This window comes from Porites lutea, chromosome 5, assembly GCF_958299795.1.
Source record: "Porites lutea chromosome 5, jaPorLute2.1, whole genome shotgun sequence".
Taxonomy (NCBI): Eukaryota; Metazoa; Cnidaria; class Anthozoa; order Scleractinia; family Poritidae; genus Porites; species Porites lutea.
This window is the reverse complement of record NC_133205.1, coordinates 44,752,894-44,771,620: the sequence shown is the minus strand read 5'-3', so window position 1 is coordinate 44,771,620 and position 18,727 is coordinate 44,752,894. Positions and strand designations below refer to the sequence as shown.

At 37.0% G+C, this 18,727-nt stretch overlaps 1 protein-coding gene across 2 annotated transcripts; it reads right to left on the bottom strand.

Annotated features, from left to right (window-relative positions):
• Window positions 1–3,456: 3,456 nt before the first annotated feature.
• LOC140938680 (uncharacterized) lies at window positions 3,457–18,237 on the bottom strand. 2 transcript variants are annotated; one of them, XM_073388179.1, is made up of 10 exons: window positions 18,122–18,237; window positions 17,872–18,038; window positions 12,686–12,761; window positions 10,882–11,085; window positions 8,870–9,040; window positions 7,899–8,157; window positions 7,131–7,567; window positions 6,634–6,741; window positions 6,227–6,332; window positions 3,457–5,179 (listed from the first exon to the last, which is right to left on the bottom strand). In XM_073388179.1, the coding sequence occupies exons 2-10, from the start codon at window positions 17,878–17,880 to the stop codon at window positions 4,504–4,506; spliced, it is 2,046 nt and encodes a 681-aa protein (XP_073244280.1). In that variant the 5' UTR covers window positions 17,881–18,038; window positions 18,122–18,237; the 3' UTR covers window positions 3,457–4,503. The 2 variants fall into 2 exon arrangements, with proteins under 2 accessions (XP_073244280.1, XP_073244279.1); XM_073388178.1 differs by lacking the exon at window positions 18,122–18,237 and having other exon boundaries at window positions 17,872–18,102.
• Window positions 18,238–18,727: the final 490 nt, after the last annotated feature.

The following is an 18,727-nucleotide window of genomic DNA, read 5'->3' as shown; positions in this document are numbered from 1 at the left end:
TAAGAAAACTCTCATATATAACATTATGGAAGAGGCTTAACAATTCACGCCGACGGTTCTTTATAATTGCCAGCAACAAAGTTTTTCCCGAAGAGAGTTACTGAGTCCATAGTACTGGATTGCCCTCGAGTCCACCCCCGTTGCATATTTGCTCATTGAATGCTTTCTAACAAAGCTTGGCCCAGTACCCTATCTGTCATGAAATCAATGCCAAGGAAGAAAGAAGAGAAAAATTGATTATCTTAGGGCCTGTTTACATAGAGGTGGGGTATCTCAGATAGGTGAGATAAGATTTGGCGGATCACCCCACCAATCATGTAAACGCAATCAAATTAAAATGAGAGATTATATGAACAGGCTGGTTACCCCACCTAAGCGTGTTACCTCACCTTCCTGGGGTCCCCCAACGCCCTGTAAACAGGCCCTTAAAATTCACGACTACATCCCATCCTCCATAGAGGTTATAAAATATCTAGAATATTCTAGTTATAACTATCGCTAAGTGCCAGCGAGCAAAGATTTTCCCTGTGCGCGCGAGCTGTTCAATTTGTTTAGAAATGTCATGAATTACAGTAATTTATGAAAAATAGATTGAACTTAATTCGATTGCATAAGAGAACATCACCTTGAAAATAGCGCAAACTTAAAGCAAGAGGCATACATCCACCAAGCCACGGCCTGGTCAGTAGCTCACACATGCGCACAGCCATATCAAGCGGGCAGTGGCAACCATGGACAGCAGGGGGGAAGGCGGATCATGGGTTGGTGTATGTGTGCCCCTTGCTTTAAGTTTGTCTTTTGAAAATAGTTAACTAAACTGTTCTACTGCATAAAGAATTTGAAATCCCGACTTTACATAGCAAATTATTCGAAATACTGAAGTTCGTGTTTTTGTCGGAAGTTGCGCACATGTCATTTTACGTAAAATTTAGTGGTCTTCTAAGCAAACTTAGAATCCTCAAAAAGATCATATTAAAGTCCGCGAATATTCAACGTACAGAATAATGGTGCGCTAATGAACCCTTCCGAATTATTAATTTTACTTCAAAGACAAAACATTTCACGGCGTTATTATTTTTCTTAGCGGCATGCAATAACAAATTCCAGCGGGCACATGCGCAGCCGTACGCGCATGATGCAAGTAGGAATAAGTCGGGATGAACACGGGACTCACAAGTATGGACACGGCTCGTGGATTCTCTGTTCTGTATCACGTATCGCTCAATAACAATACTTCCTCTGTTCTTCATTAAGTAATTAATGTTGCCTTACATTACATTACTATACATTACTACTACATGGATTCGAGATTTTTTCTGCCCCTGGAACTATCGCGTACGGCTCTATTAGGCTGCCGCCTCGCAGCCTCGCGTCTTCGCGAGGCCCCTCGTTGGCAGTAATGCGCACGGAACGTCATTTAAGCACGAGTTATTGACAAATCGATTGAGAGAGAGCAGCGAACGAGTGAGACGTCTTTTCTTGTTTTGTTTTGTTTTTTACATGAAAACAACGTTTAAGCGGCTACAGTGCAAAGCACTTTTCACGTGATATTGTTGTTTTGTATGCTCTTGACAATTTTCTAATGTTATACAACTATTGCCCGAAGGGGAGGTGAATGGTGGTAGATATACCAGTATATATATGTATCTAGCGCTGTTCACCAACCCTGAGAGGGATAGTTGTTTTAGTATTTACCAAGTCAGTTGGTTAAAAATGAAGAAAATAACCTTTTGGAAAATTGAAAACGTCACTTAGAATGAACTTTGTTTACAATTTACAAACATTTTGGGGATTTTGTCAAGTGATTTTTACGACTTTTGCTGCAAATTCAGCATGAAAATAATTTTCTACCTACTAGTGAACACTGACAAGCCAAAGTTCGTCGCTTTCTTGGCATTCGTTTGTTCGACTACTTCATTCATCGCTAAAATTTCGTCTGCCAGAAATGTCTCAGAACAAGACGCCATCTTGGCTCCGGTCGCAAATAGTCAAGGATATTCCGAGTTACGGGACCCCATCATAACGCGCGAAAATTTCTGCCAGGGATAAAAGCGAAGCTCTCTTTAATAATTATAGTTTACTCAAAAAAAAAAAAAAAAAATCGTGTCATGTTCAAGAAACGAAGAGGACAACCAACAACAACAATTGGTCTAATCAGCCACAAAAATATCAACTTTGCACGTGCAGCACACTTCTTTGTATATTTGCCGTTGTTTTGCACGACTACAACGATAAAAATTCCACAAACTTCCCTGTTACACGTTTTATGGAGGAAATGTATGTGTTCCTGTTCAATTCTTTTTCACTGCAGCTCATTTTCACCTTGATGACTGCTAGCATTTCTCATTTTCTCATCGCCGCTATGAAATTTTCATGTTTTTCGTCCCAAGAAATTGGCCTTCGTTGTTTTTTATTTCTCGCTCTCTTACCGCCAAAACGCGCGTGGTTCTTGAAATGCAAACTTTCACCTCCGGTTACATGAACGGGTAGACGGACGTACGTACGGACGATTTTCTAAGAACCGGAATTTCTTGGATACATAGATAACCAGATTTTCTTAGCTATGGTGGCCCGCTATGCGTGCGCGCGAGCCCCGCTATTAAGGATCGTTGTTAAGGTGATTCGCTGGTTTCCCACTGCGCACCGCTTACTGTGTATAACAAGATGGCCGCCGTGAAAAAGAGCATTAAAGAAACATTATTAAAATGAAGTAGACTGAAGAGAAACGATATTGAAATATTCGATGTTTTTGAATTTTTTTGCTTCCTTTCAATGAAAAAAAATGGCACAAATCTATCTTCAATTTTTTGGCAATTTTAGTAAATTTTAGGGATTGAGCTACAACGGGTCGAATAGCCAATGTTTAAATTAAGTCTACTATGAGGAGTAAACTAAAAACAAAGGCATTAAAATGCATTTTTATGGTATGTAAGTGGATAAACAATGCATTTAAGTCAAATTCTGTGGGATACCATATGCACCATTGAAAAAATCTCTCCTTTTTGTCTAGTTTTGGTCTGCGCGTGAAACTCGACAAAGGGTCCAAAACAGCCATATTTGCCAGCATTGTGATGTGAAAACGAGCACGGTGACCCCCACTTTTAATTACTTTTTTATCATCTTCTTGACTTCTTTCATCAGTGTACCAAGTTTCGTTTACATTCTATGTTAAATTCTTTTACTAAGGAATCACCTTAACACTTTTCTGAGAGTAAAACTCTCGTTTACGGACTCAACAAATTTAGTAGTGGAAAGACTGCGAGGCAACAGGCGAGGCGAGGCCGCAAGCACTGATGCACTGCTGTGGCTTTTGATTGAACGTATCATTTTTCTCACACGTGGGAAAAACATCGTTCGCTCCTCTGATGGTTAGTAGAACTCATGAATTTGAGTATGAAAATTAACGATTTTAGTATGTCTCAGTATGCATATAACAATCAAGTCTGAGTAACGTCGTCAAACTTTTGAGGAATACCGGGGCACTTTATTCACTATTCGAACTACATTATTACATTTCCTGAATACTAGACATCCATCCAAAGCAACTGGCTTCTTAAATTTCTCGCAATATATAAAATGTTCTTTTCTGCTATTTTTCGTTACATGTGTTTCTAGCAAAGCAAGTCTTGAAGAAACTCAGTATGAACAGGACTCAGAGAAAGACACAGCAAACAGAAAAATAAAGGTTTTTTCAAACAACAACGTGTAAATAAATTCTGCGTTTATGTAATCCTGAACTTGACGGAGAAAGCGAGTGTTCTTTTCAGATACGTGGTTTAAGAGATGCGGATGAAATTATATACAGTTACCGAACATTTCTGTTGTGTTAGTTAAACGCTTCAAACATACCTTCGTTTTTCGGTATTATATTATTTCCATTATTAATATACCTCTTAGTATAAGTCATAAGCTTTCTCTTGGTATGGGCATAAAGTGGCTCGACCCGGTTTTTGTAATAATCATACTTTTTACTTTAAAAATGAAGTAACAAACGTCCAGCAAACAATATTAAACCAGGAAATCAACTCATATCCTTTCTGGGGGCTCAGATTGAGGTCCTCATTTAAATATATTCAAAATCAATAAGATCCGAAACAATGTACAGTGTATATCTATATGAATTGCGAATTACAATAACCGTAGAAAACATGCAACATGAACGTCTGGATTTCTTAAAAATTGATTAACCGCCTTCTCCAAGTAAAATTTGCTCTTTATCTTTTAATCCATACCCTACGAAAAAGGTAGAACTTTATTCTCAAGTTAATATATTTAATTGTATTTTTATTATTTGTAAAAAGTGGAAAGTTATGATCGGGCCGACCCACCTCAAAAACCCTCTCTTTCAAAGTTACGACGTGAATCTTACAAAACGAAGCTCTTGGTCTTCTCCTTTTCCAAATTTAACCATTTACCACCAGATATATTTCATCCTTTCTATTAGTGCAGCTGTCTGGGGGTATCTTTTTTTATTTCACTTGCGCTATTTTTCCCGATTTCATACTAGTTCCTTCCATTTCTCTTACGCTGCCTTCGTAATCTTCGTCCGCCTCTTTTTGGCGGATTCATAGTTTCTGTTATCCAATCAAAATATGGCTCAACACGAGTGAAGAAATTGTAACGCCCTTTTGTTCCGCAACCCTCGCCCCAACTCACTAGCCCCGTTACCGTCCAACGATACCTTCTGGATCTTGAATCATAGCGATCTCGTAAAAAGGGTCCCCCACCATCCCCCCGACAGGGTTGCTGGCCACTCTTTTCGCCTTCTCCAGCACAAAACATCAAACTGCTGTTAAATGCTTGTTTGGTGCTGTTTATGCAGACTTTTTTAGACAAGATGGACAACGCGATATGGAGTGTGACTCTGGACCGGCTCTTCTTGCGGCTTTGTCTTCCTGAAGACTTTCTTTCCTGTTTCATGTGAGTTTGTTTTTCTCCCCATCCCGCTACATAACCATGTTTTCCAGGTATTGCCAAATCCTTGTCTTTTTCTGGTAAGCATACCGGGCTGACATACTTTCCAAGTTTAACTTTGCGATTTAGCTTCACGAGAGCGATGTCATTTTCATGATTTCGGCGCTTGTAGTTGTCGTGAATGAAAATTTTAGTAGCTTCAATAAGTTGTTCCGGACTGGTCTTTCTGTCTCCCAGATGATGTCCTCCCGCTTTTATCGTGTATCTGTGAAGACAAACAATTGCAACTATGACGTTTGCACCCTACGTATGCATAGAAATCTCGAGAGGAAAACTTAGTCTTCAAAGGATGACCTCTTGAACGCTAGCCCTTCTCTCATTAATAAATAACTGTGGTGCACACAAAAAACGTTTGGTTGGTTCTTAACTAAAGTCACGGTTAAAGTTTTGATTAACTAAGCAAATTTTAATGTTTAAATCATTTTACTAGGGACAAAGGTAAGTTTCAGGCATATTAAAAGTTGGATTCCAAAGAGATACTTGCGGATGGAGCGGGAATTGAATCTCTTTTACCTTCTTAAGGAGTTCAAGGCCTTGGGCCCAAGGTGGGTTCGGAGCATATGATTGATTGGCAATTTCTCTCGCTAAATTATATAAAGCAAAATGAATCGAAGTTTTCCCCAAAAGTAAATCTTGGCGTCTTCTTGTGCTTTAACGTTAAATTATGGTCACGTGACATGTCACGAGACTAACAATTGAAAATGAAGGAAATTGGCGATTTTCCTTTGTTTGGATAAATAAATTGGTGTTTCTGATAGAGGACAAACATACCTAACTTTCTACGGTTGGAGTAAATGTAGGCGAAGTTTAAAATTAATTTTTAAAAAAATTCAAGATTAAATTTAGGTATTTAAAATGATGTTTACTCTCATATTTTCTTTTTCATTGAATTGCAATGGACGGTCATTCCAAACGTGAAGTGTTAGAAATATTGGATGTGAATAAGAAAAATGTTTTTGCACCCGCCACCAATTTGACAATTATTTAGAATTTTTAGCAAAATGCTCACGTGACATATAACGTGACTTATCGACACAGTATTTTTACTTTAAAATGTTAAGGACGATGATTTCTTTATATGTGGCAAATTTGGTTTCCGCTCCATAATCTGTGCCGAAGCTATAGCCAATTAATCATTTTCCAAAGGTAAACCTAAACTACTTGAGTTTAAGATAATTGTTTGTATAAGGGCCTAACAGTTAGGGTGCTCGACTATGGAATTTAACTCCCTGCATCGAGCTTTGTAAATTACCTTGAAGCCGGACGAACGACAGGCCTCCACGTCTTGGAATAAAAACAATGAGCGGCAGTAATGACCCATTCTTTGTCAATAAGGGCTCCCTTGCAGACATGCGCACCTAAAGAGAACGAGGAAAATACCAGTTGAATTCCAGCTGTTGGGGTGAATATAGCCTGCGTTTGCCTGCGTTGCAGAGTTTAGTTTTGTCTGTTGCGCAGGCTCAGTAGGGTGAATGGAGTTGCTAAACCGAACGTAAGGGACTCTTTATCTTTTCTTTAAAAAAACAAACGAAAGAAAGTAAAATGTCAAAATAGAGTTAAAATAAATAACATTGTAGCCATATTCGTATAATCTACAAGGGGTTGGATCATGTACGACTAAAACCTGACTAAGCATTAATGACAGCCGGCAGTGCCTACCGTCCCAGTATATATTGATCTGCCAAGGCCATACACCACTTGTCGCCTTGTTGCCTCGTACAATTCGTTGTCTTGGCTCAGTAACGCTGACTCCGCATTCTGCGGGATCTGAAAAATCAAACAAACAAACAAAGGGAAATAAATTTTCTGTAGATCGTGTCCTCTTTATCTTTAGTAGAGCTCCATTGGCATTTACTGTATTTACTAGCTGAAGCTACTTTAAAAACTGAGAGATGCTGATTGACGTTGATGAACCAAGAAACGAGCAAGAAGGAGATGGGGCCACCGTGGCAGACATGGGAAATCATTGTTACATTTGCATTTGGCCGCGCACCCATATGAGAAAAAAGGTCCTCCAAGTGGCACATGGATGTTCGACTACATTGCAAAATATGTATTGTTGAACGTTTACTTTAACGCAATGGAGGGCGGGGGGGGGGGGGAGGGGGGATTAGGGTGGTTGTCACTGTAGCAAAAAAAAACGCATTAGGTCTTACCTCTTTGCTTCAAGGTAACTGTTCGTCTTACAGCATCAAACACGTCACCGTAATACCTCAGAAATATCAAGTGACTCTTTTCTGGCTGAGATGCCACAGTTGACAAGACTCTTTTGTTGGGGTTTTTACCGATCGCTATGGAGAAAACTTGAAACGACTGTTCGCTTTCTAGTAGCCTTGCTGCTCTGGGGTGACTTGTTCCCATATTTAAGGTGCCAGTGCTTATTATAAACATAGCTTTATTGCTGTTCTTTCGCATAGTCGGCACTAAACGGCGCCGCGTCATGTACATGGCTCTTCCTAGAGACGCCCCGCAGCCGCCAGGCTTCTTTAGAGACCCAATCTTTTTTATTACTCTCTCTGAAGGAGATTCAAAATTGATAGTTGTTTCGGGTTTACTGTTGTAGGAAACAACTGCCAAACGAACGTCTCCTCGGCTGTAAGCATGAAATTAAAAATAAGATGTTTGTATCTGTCAAAAATCAGAGTTTTGGAGCACATTTACCTCCACATGTATTATCTTAAGTTAATCTTATAACACATACCTTGATCTGATCAAATCTCACCTTATCCCATCTCATACCATCCCACCCCATTCCACCCCCATTCCATCCCATCCCGTCCCATCCCATTTCATCTCATCTCATCTCACCTTTAATTATCTTATCTTATTTGATCTGCCCTGCATGACCTTCTTATGATTTTGGTACCTGGTTGAATTAGCGCGTCGCTAATACACCTGCGCTGACTGATCAAAGAGACACTTACGTTACTGTGGCAGCTAAAACTCTGATAAGCTCCTGGGCAAACTTAAGTCCAATCTGAAAGTCATCCTTAGAGACACTATTGGATACATCCACGATGAAAATCACATCAAGGCCTCCATTGTAATCCAAATCAAGCGAACGACGTGTTCTGAAACCATTTTTGAAGCAGGAAGCATTGTTGCATTGATGTTGAACTTTGTTATCCAAGAGACTGTGACGAATGAAAGCTGTAGCTTCGTTCACATTCATAACTCTTTTATCTAAAATATTTAGTCAGAGAAATTAGATTAGCATTATTACTTAACTTAAGCATTTTTTTTTTGGCAGCAAAGTCCAAAAAAGGATAGCCTGCATACAAGGCGTCATTTTTTTTTTTTTCATTTGAGACGAACGAAGGCATGTACGAAGCCAGCGAGAAATGCCAGTTGACATACGAACTAGGGAAGTTAATTGTTTTGCGCCTTTCCCGTCACGCATGTCTGGCGCTCCTCGCTCGCCTCGCGCTTGCCTTCACTTGATTGAAATATGCGAAAAAAATAACGCCTGTTATGCAGGCTAGAAAAAAGGCAACGGATCAGAGGTGCTGAGACGTGCGATAATCCTTAAACCAGGAGAGCGTTATTGTGCAAGATGTTTTAAAAACGTTCTTCCCTTCTTGGCGATGGGGAGGAGCTCTTGCGGGAAGGCTGTCTCTCAACGCCAATTGGGAGCATCATGCATAAATTTTTATCATTAAACAAAGCTGCAGGGCAGTGTCTAAAATTACGCAGTGTAAAATCACTTAAAAAACTAGTAAATGTTAATCATAAGGGTTATTAACGCTATTACCTATTAGGTTCCCCGTTTTCTACCTGCAAGTTTTGATATTCACAGTAAATTGTGCAAGTCATTTATAAAACAAGTAATAAAAAAGCTTACAAGAAAACCGCTTTGAGCCATGAAATAGTTAACGATATCATCACCTACACTCACCCACACATACTGGACGCCGGGTCCATGAACCATGTTTTTTGCATTTACTGACGGCTGGACCATGCAGTTTGTAGCCGTGGACGCACCTGTATCTCACGGTGCTACCAACAGTGAATTCAGATCCAACAAAGTAGCCGTGACGGATAGTTTGTGGATTACCACAACTTGTAACTGCAAAAAGAATCACATGATATATTTTGTAGGTATTTGCATTGATCCGTAGAGATCTTCAGTTATCAATTCCTCGTGTTTACCAAATCAGTGAAGAGCCATCAGCGTTCGCGCATTTTGAGGAGCTCGTGTAATTAGCAAGCCTTGGCTATTCACTATTTTGGGACCTGACTCCATTTGGGCGTCCAGTTTTGCGCGTTTTTCGGTGGCAAATGAAGAGGTTGCGCCAACAAATGGTATTGCTGAAAAGGGCGACGAAATTTCGCTCGTCGGTGTTTAACTACATACTTTACTATTATTATTATTATTATTATTATTATTTTAAGTAAGTCTATAAAACTATTAAAGTGAATTTGAGACAAAATCCTGAAAATACGAAATACTGTTAACCGACTGATTTGGTATTAAAGCTAACAAATGTCTTTTTATACTGAGTTCGTTAAGGAAGGAGGGTCGTACTCAGGCAGAATTAGACTATCTGTTTCAAAGCCTAGTTATCCCTAATTTGACCCATGGTTTATCGGTCTACGGTGCTGTTAATGCAGAGCTTACGACTGTACAGTGTTTCCTGGACCGGTGTCACAAGCCGAGATACATATCTAAGGCGGTTAACATCTATGATCTATCACTGAAACAAGGTAGGAAAATTTTCGACAAGGTTTAACATCAAAATCCAAACCTTATACCTAAACTGAAGGTCACAGAATACAATGGAAGACACAAATCTAATTACCGGCCAAAATTAAACACGATTCGACCATAAAAAAATCCTGTTTTAATCGCCTAATCTTTATATATGACCTAGTTTTTTAAATGGTATTTTTAGATTTTTTTATTATTTTTATTTAAATATAATTTAGCTTTGTAATTATATGCAATGTAACTTAGTTCAAAATTGGAAGTTTTGTAACATAAAAAAGTATGTTTTTATCTTACGAATTAATAAAGACTATCATTATTATTGTTATTATTATTATTGCATATGTGGGGATAAATTCACCGTTAGTCACGCCCTCTCTTGTAAAAAGGGGAGGTTTGTAGCGCAGAGACATGACGGTGTACGGAACTTGTTAACGACATTCATCGACAAGATCTGCAATAATGTCGAAATCGAACCACGCCTTCAACCCCTGGACAACGAGCGATTTCATTTGAGGAGCGCTGTTACAAGGCAAGGTTGGACATCAAAGCGGGAGGTTTCTGGGCAAGAGGAGTTACGGCATTTTTTGATGTTAGAGTTACGCACGTCAACTCCAAGTGTTACCAGAGCAAGCCAACATCGGAAGTGTTCAAAGAGCAAGAAGAAGAGAAGAAGCGCAAGTACCAGCAGCGGGTGTTAGATGTAGAAATGGGTTCGTTTACGCCTTTAGTGTTTGGAACCAATGGCGGAATGGGAAACGAGTGTCAGCGGTTCTAAAAGCATCTCGCAGACAAGATAGCTCAGAAAGACACCGAGCCTTATTATTATTATTATTATTATTATTATTATTATTATTATTATTATTATTATTATTATTATTATTATTATTATTATTATTATTACTTAAACAACTATCCTCTTCAGAGTCGGTGCATAGCGCTGGATAAATAACTCGAGGCTTGGCGTCTATATATATGATGACGTGGGAAGAGATGACACATGTAATGACGGTGGCGATCTATAACAATAATTGTTGCTAACGATAGTGGATAATGATAATGGTCATAGTAATTTGAGGGAAGAGTGAAAGTTGTGAGAGTAATAATTGTGAGAAAAGCGTTTACAATAAAAACGTTCATTACCAGGAAACAATTATTATCAGTATCAATGTCAGACAGTTTTTTTTTTTCGTGTACTTTACCTTTTGGAAATCCGCATCTCGGCTGTTTGCCATATAATATTCCATCTTTGCAATGATGCGTTTTGTCTCCCTCTATAAGTTTGTAGCCATTGATACATTCGTAGCGCACCTTGGTATAGTTACAGCAATGCTTGACGCTCATATGAAGTAGACGGGTGTTGGCTAAGTTACTTACAACTGTCTCACAGTTTCCCGGGTTAAGTTCTGAGGATGAGGGGGCGAAATAAACACAAACTGACTGTTAATGAACTATACTGAAGGAAAATGACGTCATAAAATTGACACCAAATCGTCTTTTTAGTATTAGAAAAATAAACGAGGAAATCTAACTTCATTTATTAATTACTTAATTGTATTTTTTACTTGTTTATCATGGTGAATGCATTTTCAGTTTATCATGGACAACCAGTCTTGTAAATTTGAATTTGAATACTAGGGGCCGTTACTATTTCCTTTCTGTTTCACTATGGCCCTGAGAAAGCCTAATTTTGTTAGCCGAAAAATATTGACCGAAATATCATAAACCCTTTGAATTGTTGCCTGCCAATGCATTCAGTTTTGTTTTAATTTGCATTGAAGGAGGGAATGTCTGGTTCAAGCATCTCTACATCAGAGATCCTGTAAAACGAACCAGTGAGTTATATTCTATAAGTTTTTCAGGCGTTCAACGTTTATCGAACTAGGGAAATAACTAGCGTAGTATTTTAAGTGTTGGAGTTTTCATTAGCGTTGTCACGCCAAGGCGTTTTTTGTTTCTTCAACCTTTCAATATAAAACTAAGAGGTCTACACATTCGTAGCGTAAATATAATTTTGTTCTAGTATTAACAATGTATTTATTCGTTTTAACGCCGCGGCGTTTATTAGATTTCTAACGTTTCAGATACCGCGTTTTCGAGGGTAGGGTTCAGACAACATTTAGTATGTGTATTCAAATGGTGACGAGTAAAATTAGGGAATAATTTCACGCGCGTTTTGTCCAAATCCTAATAATTTCGCGAGCCTTCAGGCGAGGGAAATTATTAGGATAATTTCACGAGTATTCCATTTGATTACCTATTAATATCATGGGTGACGAATTACGTTGGCAATCTTGGATTTTTTACATGTTTATGCTGGATCTTATCGATCGAGAACTCCACTATCTCAAATGTTTAGACCTTAAATTTGGTTTATAAAGTTCAGAATTTTTCAGACTTTTTCGGCAAAATACCTGTTAGAATCCTTCTTGATGTTCTCTTGTGTGTTCAGGTTTTCTAAAGCGTCTTTTTGTGCCCTGACATCTTCATTCACGGCATTTTAAAACTTCGTCGCCATCTTGAAACTGAGACGTACGGAAGGGTTGCCATGGCAGTTTTGTAATTACAAATTAGTATAGGTAATAGCATGATTTGTAGTGATATTTGGCATAAATACCACGAGTGATACTTCGAAATTGTTATACGTAATTTCACGAGCCGTTAAGCGAGTGAAATTTGAGACAATTTTGAAATATCACGAGTGGTATTTATGCCAAATATCACGTACAAGTCATGCTATTATTTGTTTATACTACTACCCGCAAAAGGTTTGTAATTTTCACATGTAGGTATTTCAAATTAAGCTGAAATACCACTGCTCTAAGCCAATCAAATTGCAGAAATTCCTCATGCAGTAGTATAAACGCTGAATTTTCGCGCCAAAATTAAGGAGTAATTCGTCACCTATGATATTAGTCAGATAACTCTGGTGTTGACCCGCGGCTTCGTTAGTGACCCGTTATGTGCTAAATAAAGTGAATTTCAAAATATTGGATCACATTTTACCCTTTTTTATATCCTGCTGATATCCGCTGACAAACACGACAATGAATGCGATGAAAACTGCAAAATCTGCAGGCACCTGTGAAAAAATACTAACTGTCAGTTTAAACATTTTTTATGTTAGGTTATTATTTAATACTATAGTAAAAAAACTTTTGAATGCCTGGAGAGAAACAATAGCCACACCGGATGCACAGAAACGCCTGTGAGCTATATCTAAAATCTGGAAAAGTCCTCAGTTAAATCTAGATCTCATGTAAAAATAAACATTAAAAGAAAGTTACAAATTCAAATAGATGTACAACCTGGCTACAATACATTGAAAATGCTGAAAAAGTTTTAAGTCCCTTTACCTGTACTAAATCAGGTATGCTACAAAAAAAATGTGTTAAAAAAAATCTGTTACAAAAAGTGCTGAAAAGTATTTAAAAACGATCATATTTGTAATTTTTAGCCTTTTCTAAATTTGGTTGTACTAGAAATTTGCTAAAAATTGAATGACCCCTTATAATATAATTATAACGTTCAAGTCCCTTAAAAAAAAAAAATAGATGAAAAAAATGAAAAATATATATTATTTTTGTAATTACAATTATAACAGTATTTCTATATTATCATATTTCCAGTATGCAATTTATATCAAATCCACCACCACCCCGCCTCTTAGAATCCTTCTTCATGTTCTACAAACGTTTTTAATAGGTTCACAGCCATTAAGTTGCGTTTAAGTATGCTCAGATGAGAATCATAAAATCGCTTCATAATTTTCACTGATTCCATAAAGTGATAACTATAACTTTTTCATCTCCTGTCGACTTTTTCTTTTTAACAGGTGCTGAAAGATATCATTAAAAATAATTCGGACATATTCTCATGTACCATATTCCACTATGACGAAACACATGTTTTTTAATGAGTTTAACTGAAATGTTGAAAAAGCGATGACAAAGATTTTTACACAGGAATGTCATGGCATGAAGTTCGCGTGGTGTAAGCCCTTCGTAATACAAATACATTCATGACATTAAGACAGCATTTTTTATGCAAGAAATCAATGAAACATGCGAAACGATCAGACAAAACTCAAGTTTAACCCTTCTTAACAGTTAGTTTAAAAAACGAGGACTATTATTTAAGAGTGCGTGCAATTGACTACTGTATTCGGAAATAAGAAATACTTAGAAATTTTGATAAAAATCTCTTTTATCGGGATTTCGAGACAATACTGTACTTCTTCTAGATTTGGAGATTTTACGATGTAGTGAATGGCTCAAACAAATGTTTTCTAAAGTTCTTATTCTGGAAAACGGTCTAACGAACTCGCTCTAAGTAGGAAAGAGAATAAAAATAACATGGTGACGCAGTAAAATGATCTTGTAGAAACGAAAGTACCAATTTTGTTTCTAAAACAACACCAAGACAGTTGTTGTTGTTGTTTTTTTCATTTCAAAGAATTGAATTTGTGAGCTCTAATTTTGTTACCACTTTTTTTATTTTTGTGGCATTACTTATTGAATACTATTATAAAGAAACGAATCCATTAAGTGTATTTTTTGATGTAAGATACCATCACGTAAAGTTTCAAGTAGTTTTTCTATAGCTTGTTTTTGAAAAGGTCATTGTTTTTGAGGCGAGACACCCTCAGTGTTTTTAAAAATGAGGGTCTTTATGGCCCTTGCTTTTATTTATTTATTTTTCATCGGACAGTTATTCGTTTTTTTTTAATTTTAAACAATTTAATATTAAATGTTACGTGTTACAATATCTTAATGAAAACGCATTTGGAGTGGCGCTACATTCAAGTTTAATCTTAAGACCCTTCATTAATCAAGCGTTGGCAGCGCTAAAACATACAATGTAAAGCTTTATTGTAATAACCTATACAAAACCTCTCAATTATCATCAATAGATGTACATGTTCTTAAAACTGTCTGTCTCCCGTTAACTATTCCGTTCTCGTTGCGCGCCATCGAGTGTGTTCTTCCTTAGACTACAGATTAACCTTGACAGAGTGCTGCTTATGTCGTCTAAACAGCTTATAACGCTTTTTCGGCTTCTTTTAATATGATATCTACAGAAACCGGACAACTGGCTTAGCTGATAAATTTGGTCCTCATACTTGCACGTAATTCCATTGGTTTATCGAACATGGGAAGGGATTACGCCCGATAAGGCAGCAACTAACTTCAAATATCTTAATCTTACATCTAAATCTAGCAAAAGGTCAGTGTATGAGGCCTTTTACTAACATAAGGTAAAAAACAAAAAGGAAAAAAGAGAGTAAAGTTTTTGACTAAACTCTTAATCAACCAATGGTACTGAAGTTCACGCCATAAACAAAAAGGAGATATGTTTAAGAGACCAGTAGATTTCCACTTAGCAACACTTACCTAAAGAGTCTTATGAAATGATTAACCACCTGTGTACTTCTGGTAATGAAGTAAGAAATGACAGCTATTTTCTTCGATCTATATGTTTGTTCTCGGTTCAAACGTTTTGATCGTAAAAGTTACATGTGATAGACTGAGAGTAATTGAAAAAATATAGTAATTATATAGACCAAAAACGTCAGTCTTTATTGGATAGAAACTACCAGGGTTCTAATTTAGTTAATTCATCTCAATGAGTCATAAGTTTGTTGAATAATCAGTCACATATAACACTAAATGCAAGTCTGTACAGACATCAATGGAGAAATATTTTATTGAATGTGTAATCATTGCTGATCTACAACAAGATCCGCTTCAATTCGCTGCTGTTTTTTCTAATTAGTGACCCTTGCAAGATTTTACAGCTACTGGATATTATTTTATCACCATCCTTCATCTCCTTCTCGCCAACCGTTATTTATACGCCTTTATTTAACGCCTTTCAATTACTGACTAGTTTGCTTCAAGTTATAATATTATAAATTAATTTCAGTCTAGTTTAATGACCTTCTTCGCAATAGTCCTTCTTAGCAACTGATAAGGTTAAGAATGTTTATCCAATTCAATGTTTATCTTGCTACAAAGCTCTTGCTTCCTAACATAACTAACTAACAAATTCCGTCTCCTTAATTCCATAAGGACGGAATTCTTATACCACTTTATAAGTTGAATCTGGCAAGAAAAAACAATTGACCAAGGCAAATAGACTATCATTTCTTGTCGCTAAAGGTGCAGGCATTGTTATTTTGCACACTTCGGATATGAAGTGTTCTTAAGTGAAAATCAGTGGACTCTAAGTGATTCACTTCAGTTTGCTTAATAACGCCAAATCAACTCTCTTTGGAGTCCACTTCTACAACATTTTACCGCTAAATACATTGATCTCAATGCATCCGATGCAACTTAAAGGATTGAAATCAATATAAATGATGAGTATGGCCGAATTTTATACGGCTTTAGTTTCAATCTGTCAACTTAGATATTTGAAATGAAATTGTCGCTGATCGAGCAAAGCCTAATTTTAACTACAGTTATTTATTTACTTATTTTGAGCTTTTTGAAATCTTCCCAGAAAACGACGTGGATATGAAGGCATTTCCTTATTACATCAGTTATTATCTTTCACTCGGAAACGAAATATTGGTACAAATTAAAAATACCGTGACACTGTCCGAGTAGTGAGTTTTACGTTGGCTTTTGTAAGTTATACTGTCAAAATTAAAGCAATTAATCATTCTACCTTGTTTGTTAATTGTGCATTTAGAACTGTGCTTTTAGTCCACACCTCACGCAAGTAAAAAAAATAACTTCAACTCTGTGACATTGTTAATATATCGGACATTTTCCGCGGACTGACTGAAAAATGTCCAATGCTCAAAAATAGACCATTTTAACGACTTGAAAATTAGGCGTGTTAAAAATGAGTAATTATTAGAAAAACAAATGTTGAAAGGAAGTCCATTTTGGAGGCTCAGTTTTAACTAACTCTATTTCACTTTTTACCCGATGATACTGAACGAGTGAATACTTTCCAGGCATCGCTAGAAATAAATGGAGCTTCGTCTTTTTCCTCTAAAACATGTTTTTTCCATCTTCAGGAGAATTGTTAATCGATTGTCCTAAACGTAGATCTTTTAACTGAGCTTAAAGTTAATCGAGTAATCGATTGGGCAATCTATAACTCACCAGTGCATGTTTGCTACGCCGCTTTAATACCATAAATAATCAACAGTTTGTTTAATATGTTTTCTGTAAGTAATAATGTGTCATTTTTAATACAAAAACAGGTACACAAGATATTTTGCCTACATACTTCGCCCTTGGTTGTTTATCACAAGATAAATGTTTATGATAGCTTGAATTGATAATACAGCATTTGATCTTGTTTTAAGTAAATCAATCAACATCGCTGAGTTTGCGGGCAAAATGTCGCGACAACGGAAAAGAATTACTCGCCATTATCATGCGTGTACGGATAACTCCCAGACTAGAAGCCTAAACATTCTTGAAAGTTTTTTTTTTTTGCACATTTAGTTTGCTGCACTAATCTAGAACGATGTTTTAGGAACTATACCCCGTTTGAAGAATAACAGTCGGTTTTTATGTACCGTAGAAGAATAATTACTCTCCGAGCATTTATATGTAGTGCGCCCGCCCTACTTCACTTTCATTGGCCTCAGTTTAGTTACTAAGACTAAATTAAAGTCCATAAACCTACCACATTGGTTTACCTATTAAAGGGCTTATTGGGCAAATTTACATTAAGATATGAATCAGCCATTTGCCATACAAAGCAGCACAGGGTCGACAGGCATATTTTAATGAGTTGTTTATCTAAAGGTTATATAAACTTCAGGTCTTAAAGCTAAGGTAAACTTCTCTTTGAAGTAGGTAGAAGAGGTTCAATTGTTTTGAAAACGTCTTTAGAGGTCTTTAGGTTTAGATCATATACGTAAACAATTCCACTGAATTTTAACCGTTCACTATTAGGTCGACGAAAGACGAAAACAACAAGGTATGAGCCGCATGAACGTATAATAAATCGCTTATTTGTTAATTTGAATGCAAAGTTGACTTTTGCAACACTCTTCTTCGATTAGAAACCTTCTAAATACACAAATACTCTTTCCGGGAACAAACCGACGGGAAGTGAGCTGCGACGCGACCATGAATTATTCTTCCTTTTAAAGATTCAATTGAACCTTATTTCTGGAAAAAATACTTTTCTCAAACGCTAAGCTTTACAAGCACATTACTTACGCTTTTCATTTCTGCAGTGTGCGTCCTCAGTAGTTAACAGCTATTTTCACTCCAAGTGAGAAGTAAACAAAGGCTCGTTTATCTCGCCACCCGCCTGTGTACTCTTTGCAATGCCTTATGGCCAACTATTTTATCCTTTTATCAGCTCCAGATATATGATCCATCACCTATTGGAGGAATGAGTCAGAGAGGCCAGGTCCACTTTAATAATAGACCTGCACATCTTCATTGCGAAGTATAGGGAACTTACCTTGTCTTATTTAACGATTTTCATTGGCGCTTTGTCCATTCCACAGGGAATTTAGCAAACGTTATGAAACCGCTGGTTAATCCCATCTCATCTTTCCTCGCGCCGTGCCGTTCTAAGTACCACTCAAAAAACGATTTGCATAAATGCCTTACGAGGTTTCCTGCGTTAATCGGGAACTAAAATCAACAATAAGCAATTCTAGCGCGTGATTAAGATAAAGCTTTTGATTGAAAACATAAAGAAAAAGCTTCTAAAGTCTGTTATCTACCGTCACCTTCCAGTGTACCCACTTGTCAAGAGATAAATATATTTACAAACTCATAGAGAGGCTAATAATGGCAATTTAATTGTTGGAGAATTTTTTTTGTCTTCATACCACTTAATTAACATCATGTTTGTGGAATCTAAAGTTTTTTCCTTTCGGCTCAAGAGACTTGGTTTTGAATATACGTGAAAGATGTTAATGAAGAGAAAAGCTAAAATGGCATCGTGTGTCTTTCCAGTTGATTAACTTCACGAAACCATTGGGTTATTTGACATGACTATCTTAAAAGCAAGTTGTATCGATCAACCGTTCACATTACCCAAACAGACTTTAAACAATGA